Below are 12,665 nucleotides of genomic sequence, written 5' to 3'. Positions count from 1 at the left end.
GAAACTTTTTCTTCATGTGGACAAAACGTATAAAGATCATGAACGAAGCATTTCAATTTTGGATTCCTATTTTGTTTAATCCGTATGAAGAGAGTGTAAATAAAACATCATCTGTGTTCATCAAAGTATTTAAAGGGTTAAACTATTTATCTTGAGTAATCAGCTGATCTGTTAGGAGGTTAATATTGATCATGTTCCTCTGATGCCTGTCAGTGAGACACATTTCCCTCATTTTAGTCTCCAGATTTAATGATTTCTAATAAATGATTCAAATCTGAGTATTTCACAGGCAGATGAACAGAAGCAGCTTTTCGCTTTAGGTTAATAATTTTTTTCTCTGTCAAAGTTCATATAGTGTTTATTTGTGCAGCATCATTCAAATATAATAACTAAAATAAAACTGTGTTTAAAAAGAGGATAACTGGACGAAAAATAAAATAACTAATATTTACAGGTCAAACACATTTTTCCTTTGTTTTATTTATTTATTTATTTATTATTCTCAAATTTGTGTTTTTAGATGTTTTCATCTACCGTATATTTTAATGAATTACTCATATTAATATTATACCTTTGAACTTAAGAAATTATCTGTTGCAGTTCATGTAAAATATGAAATGAAATGTGGAAAAGATTAAAAAACTTTTTACTGTTTTTTAAAAACGTTACTTTTTACTGCAAAGTACAAATAAAGTTAAAATAAAATGAATCCCAATCTGTCAAATTTTGTAAGAAACCGTTTCATATTAAAATCAAGTATTTTTTCATTTTGTTTTTTCAATTTAGTTTAATTTAACATGGTTTTATAAATATAAATAATATAAAAGCAGATTAAATATATTTTACTCCATTTAATCTCAAACAGAGAATAAAAAAATAGAAACAAGAATCTTAAATGTATAAAAATAAAAAAAATGCAGCTGTGGAGGAAAACGGGGTCGATAAAGGACACATCCAGGACAAAGGAAGGAGGAAGGTCGAGTGGAGGTCAGCAGCAGCTTCGTCTCCTTCCTGATCTGAAAGTAAAAAGAGGGCTCGACCGTTTCACAGCACGCTGACAGAAGCTAATGCGAGGCTTCAGTGGGTTTAAATATCTTATAACATTAAAGTTTGGATGATTTGTGGAGCTGCAGTGTAGGAGAGGAGGAGAAACTCTTCGCTCATTTTACCCTGGAGACGGTGACGATGTTTGATCAAATAGATTTATATGTTTATTGAATTATTGTAGCCTGTATACAAAAGAAAGAGAGGGGCGTAGCCACGGTGACAGCACTCGCTGTCACATTTTGAGGCGTCAGCGTTGCTGTTTTCGATGCTGCCATGTTTGATTTTTGGAGTTAGAGGTTGAGCATATTTGGATGAGAGGGTGGACTGCGAGTGTATCCCTGCTAATATGAAAGCTACATCAAAGTGATCTACATTTTAACGAATCAGTCACTATGATAAAAAAAAACCATGTACGTCATTCTGCACGATGAGTATTTTTTACTTTAGGTACTTAAGATCGATTTGGATGCTACAACTTTGAGTGAGAGTCTGAATAGTTACTTTGTCACTTTATAAAACAGTTATTTCATACAAAATGATGCTTAATTATTCCATAAAAATAAAATTATACTAAGAAAAACTTTTCTTTGGAATTATATTAGAATCTGTTGTTTTAAAAGAAATAACAATAAAATTAATGTAAGGCCATTATTAAAAATAGAAGTTGTCATGAAATGTAAGAAAAAAAAAAGAAGAGCTGCATGAACCCACAGACACTCTGAGAGATAAACGTAAACACTGTGTAGATACTTTTGTACTATTACGAGTTATTAGCATGTCCTGAATAATCCTCCCGAGTCTTAGAGTTATTTGCTTTACTTATTATAATCAACCTGACATGAAATGACAGCGTGAGTCCAAAAACTCGTCAGGCCTCTTTATTAGGTACACATTGCTGGTGCCGGTTTAGCCCCCCACCCCCCCTCCCAGGAGCTTCCTAAACTCTGCATGTTTCAGATTCAATAATTCCGAGAATTGGGCTGTGTTGATGTGATGGCGTCCCACGGTCGATGTGTTTTACCATCCACATGATCAGTTTTACTCTAAATTTTCATCATTTATGAATTCATGTTTTGATTGTTGGGAAGTCAAATATATATTTTAGAAACTTCTAAAATCTTCTGTGTCTTGTATTTAATATATTCCTTGAGAGGATTGCATGAACTCATTATGAAAGTGTAAAGACTCCAGGGATCATGTGACCAGGTGCATTTGACCCGGCAGGGACAATCAAAAGAAGCAGAGTGAGGGAAAAAACACAGTAAGAAAACACTGAGGCCATCCAGTGAGGGCATTACATGTAAAAAAATAAAAAAGGAAGAAGAAGGAAAAGTCAGTTATTTATATCCATTATTAATGCTGATAATTGAACACCTCACCATGAGGCTCAGATCCCCGCTGTCCTGCGCTGAACAGCAGCTCCACTTTTTTAGCAGCTGAACTGATCAGAGCGGCCTGATCAGCTGACAGGCCCCGTTTACACCAACACCTAGCACCAGCATACAGTCAGCTGTGAACAGAAATCTGATGTTTTCATCACAATTTTTATTATTTGAGCTACACATCTGTCTCTGTTTCTTATTCTTCATTGGGCTGAGAATCAGCGCCACCTGCTGTTTGTCTTGTGAACCAAATCCAGATGTTTACAGAACAGAAAACAGAATTCTGGATTAATTTTTAATATTATTTTGAGGATTTTCTAGAAACGTATGTAAAGGTGTGTGACATTTGAACGAAAACATACTTAGACATGTTTCATGTAAAAAGAAATCTATGTAAGCATCATGTGGGGTGCTAAAAAAGTACAAATGTGCTCTGAAAAGATTACTTTGAATGAAAAATACAACTAAAGTTAAACATTTTACTATTTTTTGTTATCATTTATGATCTCCAATGCTTTTCCTTTTCCAGAGAACTGCATTTGTCATTATTAACAATTTACATATAAATATGCTACTGATTTAAAATGTAAATATCTATTTAAGTATTAATCAGGAACTTTTATTACTCTTCAAACCTTTTAATTATTTAAATTTGATTTCAAACCTCTTTTAAACATTTTAAACAAATCTGCAAATAAACAGATTTTGGTCCCTGCCTTGCTCATCAGAACTGTGCAGCAGGGATTTAAACCAGCAACCCTGCAGCAGAAGCCGCCCTCCTCCCTGTCCTCCGATCGCCCCTCCGCTGCCCTCCTGAAGAGGAATTATCTGCGTCTTTATGGATTTATGGGAGATTTATTGTTTTACACTGATGAGTATTTAGTTTAGTCTGCTGCAGTAAAAATCACATAAAAGCCACAATAATTCACACCAGCATTCATGTTTTCAAGTGTTTGATAGTTCTTATATCGATATCGTGTCATGTGAGGAGCTTCTGATTAAACTGCTTCTGTATTTATTTATATATATATATATATATATATATATATATATATATATATATATATATGTATGTATGTATGTATGTATGTATGTATGTATATATATGTATATATATATATATATATATATGTATATATATATGTATATATATATGTGTGTGTGTGTATATATATATATATATACACACACACACACATATATATATATATATATATATATATATATATATATATATATATATATATATATATATATATATATATATATATATGTGTGTGTATGTAAAATAGAAGGCAGACAAATCTCATTATCTAAATATAAACATTCCCTAATTTGTGATACTTATTATCGGGGCCTTTTCATGCTAAGATGCTGACAGTGAATGATGAACATAAACATAAAGCAAAGGTCAGTAAATCACCTGATTAATTAAATGGAATATGACATAAACACATTTACAGAACTTTGGGTAAAATTTTACTTTCTCGAAAAAAGAGGAATAATAAAAAAATCTTATGAATTATTAGCATGTTGCACATTTTCAAACATTTCTGACGATGCTAATGTTTGTTGTAAAAGCAGCTACCAGCAATAAACACTGGTGTTTGTAATATTATAGCCAGTTTTATCAAATTAATTGAGGCAGTGTGTAGTAATGAATAAGATAAAAATATAGAACAGCAACAAACAACAATATTTTATATTTAATTGAATGTACCTAAAATAAGAAGAAACTGTGACCCTCAGCGCTTCATCCTGTGTCTATAATAGTTTTCCTTTCGTAGGTTGGTATTAATCTCCCACGTATGATTTCACTCCTATTGTACAGCTGTAAAACTGCAGACTAATCTCAGGACGGACAGGTTGGTTAATGACCTCTCACAGAATGAGCACATCCAGACTCGAAGGTGATCTTTCTTTAGGTCAAAGCCTCTGTGAGGTCAAAGAGCTTTTTTCTGAGCAAAGATGGAAACTTTAATAATGTAAAAACACAGCAAACAAACAAACTGAGGGACGAGTTTAAAAATCATCACGATCTCCACGAGCTTTATGTTCTTCTAAAGACAAAAACAAAATGAGAGACAACAAAGAAGAATTACAGAAAGAAACAAGCGAGAAGATAAGATGTATGTGTGAACTCTCTTCCATTTTCTTTCTGTTTCCCACTGTCACCTGTCTCCAGGTAAACCATTAACCAGCAAACAGCCATAAAACTCCACTTTATGGAAAGTTTGATGATGGTGGTTGTAAACAGCAAAGACTTTTATTGCCTCGCTGGCTGTTGTTGCTCACCTTGACACAGTTTGCATGGAAGAAAGAAATGCAGACGAAGGTCGGGCTGAACCCCACCCACGGCCTAAAAGTAGCTGCTGCTTCCCGTCAGGTTTATGTCTTATTAAAACAAATTGCTTCTAAAATGCCTTAAAATGAGCTAGAATGTGGTTCTAGCTCTGCCTGTTTAAAGCCCACTTCCTCCTGACTGGCCGGCTATATCCACAGTGTTACTGGATCATTAATGTTCATTAATGAGGTTATTGCTTTAATGTTGCAGCTGGAGGTGATTTTAATGCTGGCAGATTTATCTGTAAGAACACAGAATGTTTATATCAAAAGTCTGTAATGTAAGAAATAATCGAAATAAAGGTTTTGGGTATTAAATCCAGAATATAGCAGCGGGTGGAGGAGAATGGATGGCCTTTTTTGTAATTAAAGTTTTTTTTTTAACATTTAAACAAGCATAACAACACAAACCAGACTGAGTGGGGAAGAAAGACGAGGAAAACGGGGGGCATTATAAATAAAGTGTTGTACACACAAGACCCTCTCAATTCAGACTGTATCTCACATTGTCATCATGCTGTAGACTCATAAAACTGTCACATTGTTCTGTTAGAGTCTGTCTTGCTGCTCAGTCTTCCCAGCATTTTCTCCTTCCACATGTTAGGGTTGGAGTCCGAGGCGCTTTCCAAAGTGTTAAAATAAGACAAACACACGTCACAAGCCCAGTGTTTAACACTCTGAAGCAGGGGCGATTTTAGCCCAAAGTGAATCAAAGCACCCCCACAGATTTCTTACTTTTTTTGACAATATTTGCTGTTTGTGTGACACACTACTAAAAATATAAAAAGCATACAGTACTTTACTTGTTTGAGACGTAACATTTTAACAACAAAAGTATAGATACCCCCCTGCCTCCCAAAGTGGTTTGTTCCAGCTCCCCCCTGCTCTGGCTCTAGCGCTCTGTCTGCCAGAGCGATGGTGGCTGAGACGCAGCGGAGCAGAGGTGGAAGTGTCTGGCTTAAAACAGGACATGTTGGCTGCATTTAACCTTCAGTTACTCTTTATATAGTTGGTAGGAAAAACATTACACCAGGTAACCTGCAGTGTTGAAAACGTGTTTTCTGACGATGTTTGCTGCCCTACAATCCGTAAAATCAGCCACATCTGACCGTCCTGTTGCTCCCATTGAAATGTTTACAGCCTGTTTAAAATCTAAGACTTATAATTGTCCGTAGCTGCTGTTGTTACCACTGTCCTGTTAGAAATGGATGCTAACTGACTGAATGCCCATTAACCTTATAACACCTGGTGTGTGTGTGTGTGTGTGTGTGTGTGTGTGTGTGTGTGTGTGTGTGTGTGTGTACAGAGACAGCCAGGTTCATAATGGATATGAGGAAGTTTTTTCAAAAAAGGAGCCACGTCAGGTAAAAGTGTAAAATCAAATGATCCATCAATCAGGAATAATGTTGGATCAGTGTTTCAATGTTTATCTTTTATTAGATGTTCGTGTGGTTTGGTTATTTGCCTTTTGGTTGAAAGTACACTGAGAGGACTTTTTATTAGTGATCTTAATAGTATTTTTTCATATTAATGTAATTTTTCATCTAATTGAATCTATTTGTGTATGATTGTCAGTCCAAAGAGGGAACGTGAGGAGAAAGTACGAGGTGAGGAAGAAGCAGGTAAGCTAACAGACAGGGAGCAGTGACAGGCAGAAACTGTTAACCTGACAAAGAGGAAAACCTGATTTTACTCACAGTCTGGAAGTTGTGTCCTCCCTGTATTAAAGCTGCTAAACAGAATCTGCTAAACAAACTGGGCTGAAACATTTTGACCCTCTTTAACAACATCCCAACATAACATTATCATTGATCGGGGAGAGTAAAATTAATGATATATTTTTATGTGGTTCAGCCACAGCTTTACTGAAACCTCTGTAAAGCTGTAAAGAGAAGCAGATGCTCTGTTTCTACAAATGTTTTAAGCTTGTTTCAAAGATTCTGTACTGCAGCTTTAAATGTTTTCCAAAAGCACACACACACTTATCAGTGATTCTCACACTTGTTACAGTGTGGACCACCTGATAAAAGGTCAAGCTCTCCCAAGCACCACTATGAAAGCATGAAAGTCATAAAAGATCCACCACCATCATCAAGTTTGCTGACGACACCGTCGTGGTGGGCCTGATCTCTGATAACAACGAGACGGCCTACCTGAAGGAGATTAGGAATCTGGAGAACTGGTGCCAGAGGAACAACCTCCTTCTAAACGTCAGTAAGACAAAGGAGCTGATAGTGGACTTCAGCACTAAGCAGGAGAGGAACTACCAGACCCCCGTCATCAACGAGTGCCCAGTGGAGAGAGTGGACAGCTTCAAATACCTCGGAGTTCACATCACGCAGGACCTGTCATGGTCCTGTCACATCAACACCGTGGTGAAAAAGGCCCGACAGCGTCTCTACCACCTCAGACGCTTGAGAGACTTCCAACTGCCCTCCAAGGTGCTCAGGAACTTTTACTCCTGCACCATAGAGAGCATCCTGACGGGAAACATCTTAACCTGGTTCGGGAACAGCACCATGCAGGACAGACGAGCTCTACAGAGGGTTGTGCGGTCAGCTGAGCGCACCATCCGCTCCGAGCTCCCTGACCTGCACTCAATCTACAGCAGGCGGTGCTGGACCAAGGCCAGGAAGATCGTGAAGGACCTCAGCCATCCCAACAACAGACTGTTCTCTCTGCTGAGGTCAGGAAAGCGATTCCGCTCCCTGAAGACCAACACAGAGAGACTGAGGAGGAGCTTCTTCCCGCAGGCGATACGGTCTCTCAATCACACCACCACACAGTACTGACCCACACATATGGTTCTTACACACACACTGGACTTTCTGGACTTTGGTTTTGCACAACACTGGTCACTATATTCTTCATTTCCAGTTAATACTTGTACAGCTGCTGTTATTGTGTGTGTGTATATATATATTTATTTAGATTTCTTCATACATTCTTATATAGTTCTATATTGTGTATTTTGTTGTACAGTTATTTTATTTTCAACTTTAATTTATATATTTTATCTTATTCTTCCCAGTTAAATTTACCCTTCATTCTAATTTGTGTTGTACAGTTATTTCATTTTTAACCTTAATTTATATTTTATTCCTTCCTAGTTAAATTTACCCTTTTTAATTTTTCATATTTATTTCCTATCTTATTCATAGCCTTTTCCTTTTTTGTTCTCTTTAGGTCACGAGCAGTTGTCCAAGCATTTCACTACATATCGTACTGTGTATGACTGTGTACGTGACAAATAAAATTTGAATTTGAGATTTTTTCATGCATGGTATACATTCTACCACAGGCTGTTGCCTCCAGTTTTATAGTTTTTATTAATATTTTGTAATAATTTCTTCTGTTTCGGGAGTGTTTTTATGTATCTGTATTATATTACACACACACACACACACATTAAAAGTGAATCTCTGTCCAAAAAATGCTCTCAGTTTACTTTTCACTCACTGTGAGCATCATTCATTATTCTCCCAGTAATGAAGGTTAGGATATGTATTTTTATTTTTATTCCAATCCATTCTTCTTTTGCAGCATTTAAATAACCTTGATCAGATTTGATGGTTTTGTTACAGACTTTAAAAAAAGTGTTTTGCTTTTCTTTCACAAATGTGGGATTAAATTGTGTTAAAATGTACAAAACAGTGATGTCACGCACCCAATGCAAAGCTTCTTCAAGCTGCTGCCGTCAGGGAGGAGACTGCGGAGTCTCCAGGCCAGGACCAGCAGACTGAAGGACAGCTTCATCCATCAGGCTGTCAGGAAGCTTAACTCCCTCCCGATTCTGCCCCCTCTCCCCTCTTCTCCTCCACGGTCTCACTGAACTCTGTCACACACACACACACACACACACACACACACACACACACACACACACACACACACACACACACACACACACACACACACACACACACACACTCTCTGACTCACTCACTGGCCTGCACCAGTTACCAGTCACTTTGTGGAGCATTGGACTGCCATTACCTCATAAGACTTTGTTGTTATACTATCTCTTACTGTACATTACTAAATCTCCATTTGCACTATTTGCCTATTTGCACTACTCTGCCTGGTTTACACTTAATGTCATTTACCCTTACCTGAATATTGTATATTGTATATTGTATAGCTTTCTTGTTAATTTGTATTGTATTTATTTAAATTTTTACTTTTTAATTATTTTATTTGCATTTTTTAATCACTCTCTTATATTTAAATGTTCATTGCTATTTCATCTAGGGTTTGAGAGTAACGAAATTTCTATTCTCTGTATGTCCTGTACATGTGGCAGAATTGACAAATAAAGTTGACTTTGACTTTGACTTTGATGTCATGTTTTGTGACGAGGACCCAGGCACAGAGAGACGTGATGAATTTAAGAATCTTATGATTTAATAAAGAAATTTGCAGACTTGCACAGAGATGGTAAAATTATGATGACTGATAACAGAGATGAAGACAACAGACGGTGAGGACAGGGAGGAGCAGGGGTTTAAATGCACCGAGGAGACATTCAGAGACAACTCGGGACAACATTTAAGGATGCAGGGACTGACAGAGACGGGGAAGACGTCTTATCGTGACGTGTAAAGTTTATCTTGCCTGGCTGGGCAGCTCTCTGGGTGCTCAGCACCCCTAAAGCTCTGATCCTAGAATCGCCCCTGCTCTGAAGCCTGCTTTGTAACTGTGACACCTCACCTCTGTCCCCCAATAGGCACAATCTCGGTGAGCTAGGTAATTTAAATTTCACCCATCCCTCCATATATTTTAAAACATTTTCCCATGTTGGGGAGACCAGTAGTGATGGGATTTCCGGCTCTCTTTGGAGAACCGGCTCTTTCGGCTCCCAACCGGCTCTTCAGGTTGTTTTGTTGCTTTAATTAATTTATTATTAACAATAATATAAAATTATGCACAAAAGGAATTACTAATGTAAAAAAAGTGGTTTTATTTATATGTTTATATATAAATATATGTGGTGGCCCCTCGAGACAAAGCACGTACAAACTCCAAAAAACATTTCTAGTGTTAACTGAACTTCCAAACAGAGCTACCTAGATCACTTAAATTACACAATTGAAAGCATGTGTGTATTGTTTGTGTATTTATACACAGGCACTCATATATATTCAAAACTTTAAAAAAAAATGTTCATTTACCTGTTACTACCACACACCAAATCTGGTCGTTGGTACTTCTTGGCTTGTGTAGCCACGAGGTAACAAAAGCTCAACACTGCCCCCTAGCATCGTGGAGCACCTCCGTTGTGTTTGTACGTGCTTTGTCTCTAGAGGCCACCGTAAATATACTTTTATTTATTCACTCCATATAAAATGTAATAAATAAATCATATAATACAAAAGCCAACTATTCACATTACTGTTACTATCTGTCCCTGAAAGTGTGACGTCAGTGAACGGTTTTACGTCTCTCCGTAAAGACGGTTGCAATTTGAAAAACATGGGCGGGGCCTTGTTAAAATTCGCCCTTTTTTCTCTGTTACGTCCGGAGATGGGACACAAATAAACAGCCTCTGCCAAGCAAGCCCTGTTCAACTTTGTTCGGTCAAAGAAACTATAACCATGAGTGGAAGGGGCAAGGGAGGCAAAGGACTCGGAAAGGGAGGCGCCAAGCGTCACCGTAAAGTTCTTCGCGATAACATCCAGGGAATCACCAAACCCGCCATCCGCCGTCTTGCTCGTCGTGGCGGAGTGAAGCGTATCTCGGGTCTGATCTACGAGGAGACCCGCGGTGTGCTGAAGGTGTTCCTGGAGAACGTGATCCGTGACGCCGTCACTTACACCGAGCACGCCAAGAGGAAGACCGTGACCGCCATGGACGTGGTGTACGCTCTGAAGAGACAGGGCCGCACTCTGTACGGCTTCGGCGGTTAAACTCATTCACACCAACTGAAAGAACTCAACGGCTCTTTTAAGAGCCACACACCTCCCTTTAAGAGCTTTGGTTGTAGATGTTGTAACCTTTGATTATATGAGTTTATCATCTTTTGCTCTGGACATATACGCTGACATACATTTTAGATGGTGGAAGGCTTTATGTTACGATAACGCATGGCTCTATTAAATAAGAGCTCTTGTTTTAATTGGTGTTCAGAGCTATAATATGAAATCTGAGTAGGTGAATAAGGTAACTACACTGTTCTTTAATAGTGTCCGACTCTGGAGGTTATTCCTGGTTGTGAGGCAGCGTTCATCCTGGACAGGTTTTCCATTTCAGGGGTAACATGGTCTCAATTTTATTTGCCAAAACACTGGAGTGGAACAAACTTGGCGAAGCGAAGTGGCAATAGTGATGTGTTCACATTAACAGACATTATGGCTGAATACACAATAAGTAAATATTACATAGAGCAATCACTGGAATAACTATTGTCAAATACAGGATTTACATTTATGTTGAATTATGTAATGCATGTAAAAACCTGTTTATATGCTAGGACTATAAAGTCCTTCAATAGTAAAAACGATGCATGTGATTTAAAAAAAATGTCTAGTTTGGTTGCTCCAATAAGAAATATTACATGATGTTTTCAGTTTGATATCAAGAAGAACATCAATACATTTCTGAGAACAATCATCTATGATATGAGGCATCACTAACTGTAGAAGCACAGATTCTTTAAATTCTTATTTCTTCCAAATATCTCATAAGTTTCACTTTAACGTGCGCATTTCAATCTACTTTCTTTAACTAATGCCACAATCCCGACGTGTCGCGTTGTGAATGTTAAATATAGTCCAGTGAATGAAAGCTGAAGGTCATGTTTTTTTTCCATTGTGAGACTGCGCAGTAGCAATTTACCCACCAAAGAAAGGGAGCAACAGCTCGACCAATGACAGGCGGGGATCTGCACAGCCTTATTTGCATACAGCGGAAATAAAAGAGAGTCGCTCTGCGCTGACGGGCACATTCTCTGCTGTGAAGTAGCAAAGAAGAAAAATGCCTGAACCCGCAAAGTCCGCGCCCAAGAAGGGCTCCAAGAAAGCCGTGACTAAAACCGCCGGCAAGGGCGGCAAGAAGAAGCGAAAGACCAGGAAGGAGAGTTACGCCATCTACGTGTACAAGGTGCTGAAGCAGGTGCACCCCGACACCGGCATCTCCTCCAAGGCCATGAGCATCATGAACTCGTTCGTCAACGACATCTTCGAGCGCATCGCCTCTGAGGCCTCCCGCCTGGCTCACTACAACAAGCGCTCCACCATCACCTCCAGGGAGATCCAGACCGCCGTGCGCCTCCTGCTGCCCGGTGAGCTGGCCAAGCACGCCGTGTCCGAGGGCACCAAGGCCGTGACCAAGTACACCAGCTCCAAGTAAACTGCAGCTCTGCTGCATCCATCCAACGGCTCTTTTCAGAGCCACTCACCTCTGCCGAGGAGCACATGTCCTGAGATTTTCCACTGTAGTTGTTTGATGATGATGATGATGATGATGATGATGATGACAAATCTTACACACTGTTTGCCTCATAATTAAATGCTACACTGATGCAGTCTTGAATCTACGAATGACAGATGTGGTGAGCTAGCATCATCATACCCTGCGTTCTGCAGGGTATGATGATGCTAGCTCACCACAGCAGTCAACACTGTTTTTTTTTTTTTTTTTTTTTTTTTTTTTTTTTCTTTAGACTGTTCCCCAAGGCTCTTGGGGCTCTCCACTGGAGTGAATGTTAAAATTCTCACCAGCTGCTTTCATTTACATGTTTTCATATGACACTGTTGGATACTACTATATTCTATGTGGAATTTTTAGAAAATACTCCATAATTCTAAGACAAAGCCATCATTAAAAAAAACAAAACAAAAAAAAAACAAAACAACTTTCTACGACAGTTTTGCCCATTTCTGTTAATTTTGTTGT

General features: G+C 38.3%; 2 protein-coding genes across 2 annotated transcripts; both read left to right on the top strand.

Annotated features, from left to right (window-relative positions):
* The first annotated feature begins 10,318 nt into the window (after positions 1–10,318).
* LOC146661295 (histone H4) lies at positions 10,319–11,647 on the top strand. The gene has a single exon (XM_085421394.1). The coding sequence runs from the start codon at positions 10,367–10,369 to the stop codon at positions 10,676–10,678; it is 312 nt and encodes a 103-aa protein (XP_085277520.1). The 5' UTR covers positions 10,319–10,366; the 3' UTR covers positions 10,679–11,647.
* A 57-nt stretch (positions 11,648–11,704) lies between these two features.
* On the top strand, positions 11,705–12,398 carry LOC146661294 (histone H2B 1/2). Its single transcript, XM_085421393.1, has one exon. The coding sequence runs from the start codon at positions 11,745–11,747 to the stop codon at positions 12,117–12,119; it is 375 nt and encodes a 124-aa protein (XP_085277519.1). The 5' UTR covers positions 11,705–11,744; the 3' UTR covers positions 12,120–12,398.
* The last annotated feature ends 267 nt before the right edge of the window (positions 12,399–12,665 follow it).

This window comes from Rhamphochromis longiceps, linkage group LG10 (assembly GCF_057381845.1).
Source record: "Rhamphochromis longiceps isolate RC_006_pf linkage group LG10, R_longiceps_female_GT1.1, whole genome shotgun sequence".
NCBI classification, from domain to species: domain Eukaryota; kingdom Metazoa; phylum Chordata; class Actinopteri; order Cichliformes; family Cichlidae; genus Rhamphochromis; species Rhamphochromis longiceps.
This window is presented reverse-complemented; position numbering and strand designations above follow the sequence as displayed.

Coding starts and splice junctions, on each gene's coding strand:
- LOC146661295 (XM_085421394.1), top strand. CDS start 10,367: ATGAGTGGAAGGGGCAAGGGAGGCAAAGGACTCGGAAAGGGAGGCGCC.
- LOC146661294 (XM_085421393.1), top strand. CDS start 11,745: ATGCCTGAACCCGCAAAGTCCGCGCCCAAGAAGGGCTCCAAGAAAGCC.